The sequence below is a fragment of the Ovis aries genome, chromosome 17 (assembly GCF_016772045.2).
Source record: "Ovis aries strain OAR_USU_Benz2616 breed Rambouillet chromosome 17, ARS-UI_Ramb_v3.0, whole genome shotgun sequence".
Classification (NCBI taxonomy): domain Eukaryota; kingdom Metazoa; phylum Chordata; class Mammalia; order Artiodactyla; family Bovidae; genus Ovis; species Ovis aries.
Genome location: NC_056070.1, coordinates 55,332,051 through 55,346,367, shown reverse-complemented (window position 1 = coordinate 55,346,367; position 14,317 = coordinate 55,332,051). Strand labels below are relative to the sequence as shown.

At 40.1% G+C, this 14,317-nt stretch overlaps 2 protein-coding genes across 2 annotated transcripts in view; one reads left to right on the top strand and one right to left on the bottom strand.

The window, feature by feature from the left end:
* Positions 1–13,026, top strand: part of BRAP (BRCA1 associated protein) — a 30,990-nt gene extending 17,964 nt beyond the window's left edge. Inside the window, exons 8-12 of the mRNA XM_004017370.5 lie at positions 421–559; positions 936–1,045; positions 2,931–3,020; positions 8,258–8,361; positions 10,558–13,026. Of these exons, the coding sequence (XP_004017419.1) occupies positions 421–559; positions 936–1,045; positions 2,931–3,020; positions 8,258–8,361; positions 10,558–10,921 (807 nt within the window). The 3' untranslated portion in view covers positions 10,922–13,026. The remainder of the gene's footprint in view (positions 1–420; positions 560–935; positions 1,046–2,930; positions 3,021–8,257; positions 8,362–10,557) is intronic.
* LOC101105533 (acyl-CoA dehydrogenase family member 10-like) overlaps positions 1–14,317 on the bottom strand; it is a 98,013-nt gene that overhangs the window by 56,282 nt on the left and 27,414 nt on the right. The window lies entirely within an intron of this gene.

Below are 14,317 nucleotides of genomic sequence, written 5' to 3'. Positions count from 1 at the left end.
AGAGTTCCTTAGAATCCAGAGTGAAAAACTTAATTGACCCATAACAGCCTTTTGGGTGTTTTTAAAAGATATTTATTTATTTGGCTGCACTGGGCCTTAGTTGCGGCACTCAGGCTTAGTTATTAGTTACTCAGAGACATGTGGGATCTTAGTTCTGTGACCAAGGATCCAGCCTGAGGACCCTGCACTGGAAGGTGGATTCTTAACCACTGGACCACCAGGGAAGTCCCCTGGTTTGAATAAGGGGACTTATTTGAATTTGAAATAATTTGAATAAGTCTCCTTATTCAGAACTCCTGTAGAAACATCTCTAAATCTCATCCCGCGTCAGGCCCCTCATACACCCCAATGTCATACACCTCATACACCAGGTCATGTAATTTTACATCACTAATGAAGACCTTACCTCCTTCCTGGCAGAACCTTTGGATTTGTTTAATATGTGGCCACATAGGATGTGGACGATATGTGAGTCGACATGCCTATAAGCACTTTGAGGAGACCCAACACACGTATGCCATGCAGCTCACCAACCATCGAGTCTGGGACTACGCTGGAGGTGAACACCACTCCTGTTTTCTAGTTTGGACTCATTCTATCTAAAAACTTCTCTGTCAGAACCTCTCCACTTCCTTTCTCACAGCTTGAAATCTTCCTGACAGCTATGGCAAACTCCAGTTCTTCTGGTGGCCCATAGGGCCCTGTTTCATATGTTAATTGCCTGCATTGCCCAGGTTAAAGAGAGTTAATACTTACACTCCTGCCCTCTCACTCTTTTTTTAAAAATTCAAGTGATTTAAACCACTTTAAAAAAAAATATTGCACAGCATTTAATTTGGATCTGTGAAAACAAAAATTTTGTCCAAGTTAAAGGTTTATGGAGACCCTTTTCATTCTGAAAAACCATGCCTTGGTTGACTTGTTCTTTTCTTTAGATAATTATGTCCATCGACTGGTTGCAAGTAAAACAGATGGAAAGCTAGTACAGTATGAATGTGAGGGTGATACTTGCCAGGAGGAGAAAATAGATGCCTTACAGTTAGAGGTAAGATATTATTAATCACTAAATACCTACGTCTGCTGCTTTTTACTATTCTAACTTGGAAGGTTGTTTGGGCTTTAATTTTGCCATTTTCCCGCTGTGTTAGCTTTTGTTTTAAATATCTATATTGCTCTGAAGGATTCTTAAAATACTTTTATTTCATCTGATTTTCTTCTTTGGAAATCTGAAGTTTCATTGAGCCTTATAATTTTCAACATTATGTTCCTAGTTTTCTCAGATTCAGTATTAGGGTTATCCTCTGTAGCTGTGATAAAACTAGAAGTTAAGAATCTTCCTGTTGGCATCACAGTAGCAGTCGAAAATGGAGCAAACTTGGTCAGGATGAGGAGTCCCCAATAGCATCTTTCCATGCCGAGAAGCTTTTTTGTATATGTTGAGTTGACATTTACTAATTGGATAAAGATAAAGCCTTATATAGATAAAACCATTTTTGGATATTCACATAAGTGAAGAAACAACAAAATTTGCACAGTTGGTGGTTTTTCTCATAGCAGTAAACTTTATATAACTATAAACTTGATGTAAATTTTTTATTAAGGAAGGAAAAGTTTAACATGAGTCCTATTTTATATAAGTTTCAAAACAATTACTTTAAAAACAAATACCTTAACCATTGGAGGAAGTGGACATTTGAAAACTTGCTCATCTCCAGGTGTTTAAAGTCAGTGAAATGGCCTAAAATAGAGCTGAAGTTGTTACCATTAATATATTGTATTGACATGAAAAAAGTTCCAGTCTTTAGTGTTAAGTTTTTAGTAACTCTTACAAATTAAGTATGTTCATTCAGTGAATACCTATAGAGGATTGCTGTCTGTCAGCTACTCTTCCATGTGCTACTCTTCTATTTAACTTAGCATTAAATGGACTCCCTGCCCTCCTGGAGCATACATTCTAGTGACATACATTCTCCCAAACTGTCCCTTCTTTCTGTGGCTCTTTCATTCTCTTCTGTGGCCTGCAAACATGAGTAGATCTCCAGTCTCCTGGAATGATCTTTTCCAAAATACAAAATGTGATCTTGCCACTCTTTGGCTCACATTTCTAGATGTGATACCCCAGAACTCTGCATAGGCCCCAGCTCACCACACCCTACATTCCAGCCTCACTGGCCTTACTTCATGGCTGCGATAATCCTAAACGTCCACAGCATCACATTTCTCTGGAATCTCTCTGTCTCCTCCTCCTGTCTGTCTGTCAAGGTGTCAAGGGTCCTCTCAAATCTCACCTTCTGTCAGAAATCCTATTGGATCCTACTGTCATAAGCCATCTGTCCTTTCTCTGTAGTTACACAGCACTGTTCATTCATTCGTGCACTTGGGTAGCAAACTTTTCTTGACATCCAGGATGTGCCAGGCACCAACGGCACAAAAATAAAGATACAGCCTTGCTTTCAAAGAGTTCACAGTCCAGTCAAGGAGAGAGCCTGGTAAAAGGCTGATAAAGTGCGAATGTCATAAGTGCTATTAATGATAGGCACAGTGGGAGCCAAGAGGGGCAATTAACCCAAGGCTGGAAGTGATAGGGACAGCTTCCTGAAGGGGTAGCTGGATTAGCTGATTTGAGTTATACTCGATTTAAAACCATGTGGTTCTTCTTGAAGTCAGCTTGAACAGAAACAAGGGTTTTTTTAAATTGTACATTTCTCTGTCCCTAACTAGATTGATTGTAAGCTCCCAGAGGGGACTAAAGTATAATTGTCATCTCTGTGTTCCCCTAATTTATTGAGTAGAGTGGAACCAAGGTGTAATATACATTCTGAATGTTCCTCTTACTCTTCTTCAGGTCATTAAAAATCAGGTTTTAATTGACTTTCAGAGACTGACAATGGTAACTTATGTTTTGGTGTCCATTCTCTGTGTTTTTGTAGTATTCATATTTACTAACAAGCCAGCTGGAGTCACAACGAATCTACTGGGAAAACAAGATAGTCCGGATAGAGAAGGACACAGCAGAGGAAGTAAGTTTCTCATTTGATGACTGCTGAAATGCCACATGCTAGGACAGCCTGCTGTTGGGTGGGAGAAGGCAGAGTACAGGGGAAAAGGGATCTTATAATCTTTCTTTTTAGTCTGATCTATAGGTAGAGAGCTGGTTTACCTCTAAAAAAGAAACCTTTGTTTTATGTCAGTTAAATCTCAACAGAGGTGGAGGCTAGTAAGGGTAGAAAAAAGAAGAGATTTGGAATCGCTTGGCTCACTCCAGTGACCTAACTTGATCAAGGTTCCAATAAACACCTGACTTGCCATTATACTGGAGACTTAGCCTCTGAAGGCTGTATAAGGAGACAACTTCCAGACAACAATGAGAGTGAAATTAGTCAAAAAGAGGAAAAGGAAGAAGAGACAAAAATACACTTATTGCAAATGTAATCAACTAAGCATAATTGAAGAGAAGGGAAGTGGACATATATTCTCACCTAGGATTAGTAAATCAAGATTTTATTGTGTGCTGAGCCCTGCACACAATCTTATTGTGTGCTGAGCCCTACTCTATACTAAGTTAAGAAATCAGACACTTGGTATGTACTTAAAAAAAAGAAAGAAAGAAAGAAACCTTGGATTTAAAGCCTTAAGTATTTTGGTATTTTGAGGTTGGGATGTTGTTTGTTTGTACTCAGTCAGGTTTTCTAGTGGCTTGTGCAATTCCATTTGAAAAATAGAAGTATGTGCATGAGAGTTTGTAATTTGAGTCAGCCAAGTGGTTTGTCAACTTGGGAACAGCTGCTTTGGGGAGCTGAATATGGGCTCCTAAGGCAACAAGATGGTGCTTTAAAATTGAAGGGAATAAAATTAGGCAGAGATGCTAGAGTGGTCAGCATGGCACCTTGTTGGTCTCAGGCAGTGGTCTTGAAAATTTAACAAGATAATCCTTTAAAGAAGAGGCCATTCACTATTCCAGTGGGTAGAAGAGAAAACTGATGTGATTTGGCAGAAGCCCAGCCCAGAGTGGCCCAGAGCTCCACCAACTTGGTTTTCCCTTGTCTCCAGCATGTACAAGGAAACCTGAGGGTACCAGAGAAAGGAGTTTGAAAACCAGTGAGCACCTGAGTGTTCATGTATAACTGGGGCTCTGGGAACCATTCTCCGGATCTAGGGACAATGATTCCCTTAGTCTTAAATAAAGGCTTTTAAATTTAAATCATTGATTTAAATGGTTATTTTTAAAATGCTTATTTTAGTACCTTTGTGAATCTCCACCAGTAACTGGGTCTTCAGATGGGGAACTACAGAGCCAGATATGGGGCTCTTCTCTGTAGTAGCTGGTATTATCCTAGAGCTTAGCAGGCAGGGCCAACCTGTCACTTTATGCCAGGCTCGAGGGTCCCAGTTTCTGAACATGCGTACAAATGAGAAGAAATCAGGTCTCTTTCATTAAGGCATAGTGTGCGCATACTCAGTCGTGTCTGAGTCTTTGCAACCTCATGGACTGTAGCCCACCAGGATCCTCTATCCATGGAACTTTCCAGGCAAGAATACTGGAGTGGGTTGCCATTTCCTATGCCAGAGGATCTTCCCGATACAGGGCTCGAACCTGCATCTCCTGTGTCTCCTGCACTGGCAGGCAAATTCTTTACCCACAGCAGCACTTGGGATGCCCCCAGCTTTATAATAATCTCTCTCAAAAAGTTCATGATGCAGTTCTTACAAGAACCTTCTAAGCAACGGCAGTGCCTTTCTAGAGGGGCTTGATTGGAGGCCACATGGGAAGGAGGTACCTCTGACAGCACTTGAGAGGCAGAGCAGGAGGAGCACCAGCAATGCCATGCAGCCTCACTAATGAGTTTTTCTATGGGCTGTCCCAGTGTGACCACCTAAAGTGCTTTGTACAGACCCTTGAGAACTTAGCTCACGATCCTCTCTGCCTTTTAAGATTCTTGAGGATTAACTGCATTCCCTAACACATGCCCATGGAAAGCAAACTAAAAATGTGAAACTGTGTTTACTTCTAGGTAGGGATAAGGTTGCGGCCAATGCAGCCCTAAATACAAAGCTTGGAAAGGATATTTTGTGTTCTAGTGAAAGAGGTCAGTTAATGGGTGATGTAAGCCTTTTGTTCCTGCCTCTGTCCTCCTGACCAGTCCTCTGTCCGTTGGCACATCCAGCCATGGTGCACGTGCAAAGGAGAAACAGTGATAGTGAGTCTCACGGGCAGAGATTCTTGGTCATGGGACTCATAGAAAGTTAATGTAGGGGAGCAGAGGGGCTGAAGATTGAGATCCACTGTGGACTTCTACAATACTATTCCAGTCCCTCGCCGCCTTAGTGCAGTTATTACAGCGTGAGCAAAGTTTGTTCTGCAGAATGAAGCTCATACCCATTTGAAGGTTCCTAGTTTTAGTGGGCCATGTATGAAGAGCATAGAGTAGGTCATCTATACAGGTGAATTCTCCCAGATACCACTTTTTTTCTGGAATTCCTTAAGTGGTCCAGTGGTTAGGACTCTGCAGTTTCACTGACAAAGGGGATGGGTTTAATCCCTGTTCGGGGAACTGAAATCCCACAAGTTGCATGACACAGCTTAGAAAAAAAAAGATAAATCTTTTCTTTTAAGCCTCTAGCTCCATATATAAATTGCTGTTTTCCAGTTGTAGATTGTGAACTGAGTTTGGTGGGCCACAGCTGGTAGTTTTATTAAACAGCATGGGATAGATATCAGAGTGAATCGTTTAATATTACTTCGTGAAACTTCTGTTTCAGGAGTGTGTGTGTGTGTGTGTGTGTGTGTGTGTGTGTGTGTGTGTGTGTGTGTGTGTACGAAGTGTTTCTTAATGCAGCCTAATGGTCAGAAATGTTTTTTAAATCACTAGTTTAAACCATCATAACATTTATCTCTAGCAATATTAAAAACCTTTTTGAGGTCACTTAGTATTTTTCATCTTGATTTAAATGTGTTTGGTTTTAGTCACCAAAACATTGGTTTGGTTTCTTTTGATGGTTATTTCTGTCCTCTCCAGTTTCCCTGAACTGATTGGAGTAACTTTAAGAGCAAAAGGTCAAAAGGATCTCATGGTCTTATTTTAAAAACAGTATTGAGGAGAAAATTAATACCGAATAGAATTAGAGTAATTTGAAAGCTATTTTTATTTTTATGACATAGCAGAACTTTTAGAAATCTCCTTTTAATTGCATGTTCTTCCAACTTAATAATGTTGGCTCTAAAGTTAATTACTACAAAGCAGTTATTCTTATTTTTTTAAAAAAGAGGGAGCAGTGCAGTTAGAGACCTGCTAGGCAGGCCATATGGCAAATGTTGAAAAAGAAAGCGTTAAAAGCGTTTTTTCTGGCATGATGGATGTTGCATGAGTATATGCTGAGAGTTTAGATCTTGCCCAGAGGTCACTTTTCCTTTGTTATTGAGCTTTGGCCCACTGTCTGGTGCAGAGAGAGGTTTAGAACTTGGCTTTGAACCCAAACTTGGGGTCCAGTCCTGGACTCACATCACTCTAGCTGGGTGACCTTGGGGTGTATTGCCTCACTTTTCTCAAGCCTCAGTTTCTGTAAAAAGTTTATACACCTAAGTCATAGGCTTGTAATAAAGAATAAAAGGCAAAAAAGAGAATAAATGAGATACTACCTATAAGACACCTAGCCAATGCCTGAGCCATAGGATTTAAACTCTCAGTCACTTCCATTTCCTATTATTAATACCCCATGACCCACCTATCTTCTTCCTGTCTTTAGACCAGTGGTGTTGAGGCATACGTTTTTAAGACAGTGTAATATGAATTCTTTCTGTAAATTGCCTTTATATAAACTCAGTAAAATAAGAACTGCTTATGTTGCATGTGACTTCAGAGTACATGAGAATATTAATAATGAGTTTGGAGGGGAAAGAATACCAAACAGCTAGAATCACCTGTTACAAGTACCTTTGGATTATTTGGATAATACAGTTGACCCTTAAACAGCATGGGTTTGAACTGCACTTACATGTGGAGTTTTTTCAGTGGATGCCTACTGTAGTATTACAGGAACCACAGATGGTTGAATCTACAGATGAGAACCTCAGATACAGAGCACTGATGATAAAGTTATACTTGAATTTTCGACTTCAAGGAGGGTTGAGTTCCCTAACCCCCGTGTCGTTCAAGGGTCAAGTGTAATTTTAGAATATGATCTCAAGAGGTAAAAAACAGTAATGAGTTAAGAATGGGAGAGTCTTGTCCTCCTACACTATTGATAGGAAAGTAAATTGGTGCAGTCACTATGGAAGACAGAATGGCAGTTCCTTAAAAAAAATTAAAAATAGAGCTACCATATGATCATGCAATCCCACTCTTGGACATATATCTGAAAAAGACATAAACTCTAATCAGAAAAGATAAATGCACCCTAGTGTTCATAGCAGCACTATTTATAATAGCCAACACAAATAGAAGAAACCTAAATGTCCATCAGCAGATAAATAGATGAAGATGTGGTACATACATACAATGGAATACTACTCAGCCATAAAAAAAGAATGAAATAATACCATTTGCAGTAGTATGAATGGACCTAGAGATTATCATATTAAATAAAGTAAGTCAAAGACAAGACAAATATATGATTGTCAGTTACATCCAAATCTTAAAAAATAATACAAATGAATCTATTTACAAAAAAGAAACAGGCTCACAGATATGGAAAATAAATTTATATTTACCAAAGAGGATGGGAAGGGGAGTGTGGAATTAACTGATAGACACTACTGTATTTGAAATAGATAAGCAACAAGGATGTACTATATAACACAGGGAATCATATTCAATATCTTATAATAACCTATAATGGAAAATAATCTGAAAAATATATATGTATAACTGGATCACTTTGCTGTACACATGAAACTACCACAGTATTACAAATCAGCTACATTTCAATTAAAAGAAAAAAAAGAATGGGAGATTCTGGTCTGGCTTCTGACAAAACCATCTCTTGCTCTGTAGCCTGAAGCTCTTTACCTTCTAGCATTTTCACTCAACATTCAGTAGCTTTTGATCCCTCTTCATCCTGGTTGAGAGAAATGGTAAGAAAAAAAAGAGTTCTCAAAATATTTACTCCTGTTGCAGAAATTCTTTCAGATAATGGTCTCACCTTTTCTAAGTTTGGTTTGTCAAAGACAAGTAGTCGAGAGGTGAAAATTGTAAAGTTAGCCCCAGAGGCCACACAGCTTTGTCTTTGAAATAAAACTGATCTCTGTTTACTGTTTCAGATTAACAACATGAAGACCAAATTTAAAGAAACAATTGAGAAATGTGATAATCTGGAGCACAGACTAAATGATCTCCTGAAAGAAAAGCAGTCTGTGGAAAGAAAGTAGGTATAACTGACCTGTGCTCTTAATTAGCTGTTTTATTCTAACAGGCTCCATAAACAGAGAATCTCCTTTAGTCCCATGGACATACACTCATTATTGTCAAGTGTGTGTGTATGACCAAGTTTTCAAGGGTCTCCCTATATATGGAGCAGACCTACTGTGACTTCCTATTTACGAAAAAACTCAGTGTTTCATGCCAGATGGATGCTGTGTGGAATACAGGACTCTCCCCTGATGACAGTGCTTATGCTTGCACAAGTGTCTCCTGTTTTTGCCTGTAGAAGGCTATCTCCCTTTGCCCAGAGCTGCTCTGAGCCGTGGTGACTGAGAAATGGCAGTTAGGAAAGACACATCTAAGCTGGAGATGGTGTGTCTTCTGGCTTTGCTTGGGAATTAAAGGCCAAAGATACTGAATATGGAGCGAAAAGCTCATCAACAACATGGCAGGAACATTCTCTGCTACTATTATTTGGGAAGATAATTGCTATTAAATGAAACTGCTTTTCTAGCTTAAGTTAGACTCACAAAAATAATTGGATTTTTTGCCTCCAGACAAATGGATAAAAAATAAAGGGGATAATTGTCCTTTAAGAAGGTGTTTTGGTTTGTGTTTTTTTAATCTTTTATTTTGGAATAAATTTAAGGTTTAAAAAAAGGTTGCAACGATAATTCTAAGAATTTCCATACACCTTTCACCTGTTTTCCCCCATAGCAAATAACTGGCTATTTTTAGTAGTGTGGGGGTGTGTTTATGTGGTAAAGTCTGTGTTACATAGATTTTGCCATATTAATCATTTTAAGTATACCAGTCAGTGACATGAAGTGTCTTCACAGTGTGCAACTATGATTCTAGAATTTTTCATCACTCCAACAGAAACTCTTCATCAAGGGGGTTAACTGTTGTGAAAACAACACTACAACATAAATAGAAATAAAAATAAAAAAGTCTCTATTATACTTTCAGTGCCCTACCTAATTGAACTGTTGCAAAGAATTTAAAAGTTAAAACTGAAAGTTTTCTTTCACTGCCAACCTCTAGGATCTAATGCCTGATGATCTGAGGTAGAGCTGATATAATAATAATACAAAAAGTGCACAATAAATGTAGTGCACTTGAAACATCCTGAAACAGCCCCCCGTCCCCCCTCACTTCCTGGTCCATGGAAAAACTGTCTTCCATGAAATCAGTCCCTGGTGCCAAAAAGGTTGGGGACCACTGATCTAGAGGTTCTTAATGGCACCAGTGAATACTTCTTGTTCCAGCTCTTTTACTGTACCTGTATAAACACCTCACATATATCTTTTTTTCTACAAAAATTGAATAATATTAGGTATTCTGTTTGGTAAAATATTCTGTTTGGGAGGTTTTTTGTTTTTTGTTTTTTCCCTTTGGACTGGCACACCTAGATCTATACCTTGTAACATGTATGAAAATCATAATAATTTTAACCAGTTCCCCTTGATGGACATGTTTTACTACTATAAACAATGTTGCAATAAACACCTTTCTCCATATGTCATTTAGTGCAACCCTGAATATTTTATAGGATAAATTCTTGGAAGTAGAATAGCTATGTCAGAGGGCGGGTGAAATTTTAATTTTCATAGATGTTGCCAAGTTGACTTCCATTGAGTGTGTATCAGTTCACACTCTAGTGCCACCATGTGGGAGTGCCCCTTTTTCCCACATCTGAGCTCTCTGGCATTCTGATACATAAAAATGGTATTTCAAGTGGTGTTTTAATTTGTCATTCTTTACTTGTAAGATTGAGCATCATATAAGGCACTCCCTCTTCTTGAAGACTCTTCTCCAGCAAATGCAGTGAGGTCAGAGCACTTGACTCTTTAAGAATGTCACTTTTCCTCATAACTTCTTTATCATAGTTGTCATCTCTAGGCCACTCATGTAAACAACACAGAGAAGCAGTAGACATTTTAGCATGAATCACAAAATAGTTTCTGCTATTGAAAAATCTCTGATCCTTAAATATTGTCCTGAAGCTACACTTGAGGTAACCGAAGCAGAATTCTGATTTCAGGTGGCTGTGGCAATGCCAGCAGACCCCCTGGCCATGGGAGGGAGGAGTCTGCCGTGAGTGGATTCTGAGGTCATGTTCTCTGTTCAGTCTCAGGGCAGAAAGGGGCTCTGTCAGCAAATGGGAACCGTGCATTGTCTCCCTTTGTTTTTGTGAAAGGTGCACTCAGCTAAACACTAAAGTGGCCAGACTCACCACGGAGCTCAAAGAGGAGCAGGAAATGAACAAGTGTTTGCGAGCCAATCAAGTCCTCCTACAGAACAAGCTGAAGGAGGAGGAGAGGGTGTTAAAAGAGACCTGCGACCAGAAGGACCTGCAGATCACCGAGATCCAGGAGCAGCTGCGGGATGTCATGTTCTACCTGGAGACGCAGCAGAAAATCAACCACCTGCCCGCTGAGACCCGGCAGGAAATCCAGGAGGGACAGATCAACATTGCCATGGCCTCAGCCTCCAGCCCCCCATCTTCTGGGGGCAGTGGGAAGCTGTCCTCCAGGAAGGGCCGCAGCAAGAGGGGCAAGTGATCTTCAGAGAAGTGCACTTCCCCAGGACTGTTCTCCCTGGCACAGCGAAGGCGTGCTGGGGCCTTCAGCTAACTATGAGTGTGGACCCTGAATAAGTATAAGTCAGGATCAAGCCACAGTTGTTCGGATCTTTCATTTGCTAGTGTGTGGTGTAACGACCGTAGAGGGCTGACGACCAGGAGAGCTGAGGGAAACAGGCAGTGTTTTCAAAGGTGGCTGCTTTTCTCAACCATGATAGTTCACTAACCTCAGACATTCTGATGACCATTTTGCCTTCCTACTTGATAGATGCTCCAACGCTGCTGTGCATTTTTCCGTTGTATTTATTGAGTTGGTGTATTTGACTTTCAGTTCTGGGGTCAGTTTAAGAGCTCGGATTTTTTTGTGTCCTCTGAAAGGTAATAATATTACCTCGTCCTAAGGCACCAAACCTGCCAGAAGTCACAGCAGTTGCTTGAGAGAGAGGCTCCTGTTGCCCACTAAGGATTGATGAAAATGCCCTAGCATTAGTCTCATATCATTGGCATCACTTCTTGCCTCTGGGGAATTGAAGAAATAGTTAAATGTTACATGAAAAGAGGCTAGGTCTGTAAACCGAGTACTGGCTTGTCACCAGCAGCCATCTCCTCTTGCTCTAGGCCTCGCCAGGAAAAACAAACAGCCTCTGGGCAGACTGAGTGGACCCAGTGTAGGAAAAATGGTGACGTCCCTACTTTGTTTATTTTTGATGCCTCCACAGCTCATTATGAACCTCAGAGAAGGAGGCTTAATTTTTGCTTTAAGACTCAAACCTCAGTGGATTTCCTAGCATCCAGCAAGAATAAACAGGCAGATTTATCATCCATGTGAAAAGGTATGAGCAAGGCCTCTGACTGGATGACTGTATTTTGTTGGGATCAGTATTTTCTGAGTGTTTACAAAAAACTGGGCTACGTGTTTAGGTTGTGACTAGAAGGAGCTTGGGCAGATCTGCAGTTAGGCTTTCAAGATATATCCAAAAGGCTGTTGCTAAATTCAGAAATTAGAATTTTAACAGAGACCCCTTTAAAACAGTCATGTAATGCTTATATGGGCCAACAGAGGGTCTTTGTACTTTTTCTAGAAACAGAAATGTCAAAAAAAAAAAATCTCGCAATATGTGGTAATTAAACAAAATTAAAGTAAGACCCGTGTTGGAATCTAGCTTCCAAAAGAGGTAGCTGTATAGGTTAACAAGACACACTGTTAAATGATGGCTTTTCTTTTCTGTTTTTATAATTAGACAAAGTTTTCAAATGATCACACTTCAGAACTTGTTTTTAGCCTATGATTAGGCCTTATCCTCCAAAAGTCTTCATGTCACCTGTTCACACACCAACTGTATGGCTAATCACCATGCGTTTCTGTGGGGTCTGCCACAGCATTTCCCAAAGAACCTTGTAACTCTGCAACATGAATGTACTCAGACATTCTCAATTTTTTCTTAGGGCAAACCAATTCCACAAGTCCCCCTTGGACTTATATATATATATATATATATATATATATATATGCAGGTATCTTAAAGCGAAAGTGGGAATGGGAAACTAACCTAATTCTCTTTCCTATAGAGATTCTATTTTATTTAAAATCTATTTTTACACTAGTTAGAATCCTGCTTTTTTGGCCAAGTACTTGTCGTGCATGTCTGACCTTGCAGAAGCTGGGGTGGATCGTAGCATACTAATTAAGAGAATTAGAAGTAGTTGACAAGCTTGCTTGCTCCTCATTTCTCTGTGATCACCTCTTGTCAAGCAGCTCTACTACCACTGGGAGAACAGAGATTTTTCTCAGTAAAGGTGAGATAAACACTATGAAAGGCTGTGCCCAGAGGAAGGAGCAAATAGGCAAATGTTTCCAAACTACTTGAAGGTTTAAAAAAAAAAAAATGTTCCAGAAAGAAATCTTGTCAAGCTATGTAAAGAAAATGTTTAAAAAAAAACAGTCAATGAGTCATGTTTGAATTTGACAAAATTACATAAGGTAGAAACTCTTAGTGTTTTCTGCAGGATGGAAATGAACCACTTAACATATCCATACTACCTTGAACAATGAAACTGCATTAAAATAACCAACCTTGGAAATGATTCTGCCACGTGTGAAATCTGTGTCTCTCTCGTGGTTATTTTGCTTGGGGGCTTGTACCTGAATCATGTAAGAAAAAGTAACTGAACCAGATAGAGAAGAAGGTTGTCTGAATTGGGAGGCTTGGGTTAAGAGAAGACCCAGATGCACCATTCTCTTGCAAACTGTGGTAAAAAAAACAACAACAACAACAACAAAACAGTCAATTTCTACACCCAAGACTTTTTTCCAGGCCCTCTGCAGAGCTATGGTGGTTTTGTTCTTGAAAACTGTCATAAACGTGACTCGTTCAGGATCCACCGTGTAAGATAAAGCACTGAAGCGACTCCCCGCTCCCTGATTGCTCAGTGAAGTTGCTCTCGGCTGAAAAAGGGATTTAAAGAGCCAGTCAGTAAGAATGTGGAGAACTTGGCAAATCACAAATGAACAACCTTCTGTCACTACTCCTCTCCTGGTGCAGTCAGGGTACACAAGCTACAAATACTACCCGTAAGATTTGGCTGCCATGTATGATGCCACATTGCTTGGGCTGGTGGCAGATTTTGGCTCATTGTGATCAAGTCCATGGGCTAATCTGGAAAAGAAAAGTCACTCTTAAAACATTTGAGGAAAGCTATTTTGTTTCCTCCAGAATAAAGTTGATTTAACTCTGTTGTAGTGATTCTGCTGTGTTACTTCCCTCTTGGCAGCAGAAGGGAAAAATTTCAGGAACTTTCTTGAGATCTAGCTCCTGTTCTTTAATGGCGCTGGGGGGTACATCTAAACCACCCAGAGACCTGGCCGGCATCTGAAGCAAGTTCAGGAAGCCACCGAGTATTCTCTGGCAGGCCTCTGCTGCTGGCCAGTCTTCATTCTTGCCTGTGAAAATTCCTGAAATGGGAGTCCTAGAATTCTCTGTAGTGGCTACACCAACAGACGCAGCTTTTAAAGTTAAGATTTTTAAATGACAGAGTAAAGTCATAATAGCCTGTCCTCTGAGGAACCCTGAGTTCTACCCCAGAGCCAAAGCCCAATCTCCTCTGCGATGTGAAGTTATCTCCCCTCAAGGCAGTATTGCGGTCAGCCTGCAGCAGGCAAAAAGCATGCTTTGCATTCGTGCATTAGGGCACTTCGGGGAAGTTATATAAGACTTTTTACTTTTTTGGGGGGGTGGGGGGAAAGAGTGTGGTCTCTTTATCCTGATTAATGTTATAACTTCTTTACACCCTCTTCTCATTTTCTGAAGGTAGTGGTAACCATTTACCACCTGACGGTAACCCTTTTTCTTGCTTCCCTGAAACTTACGTGCCCTCC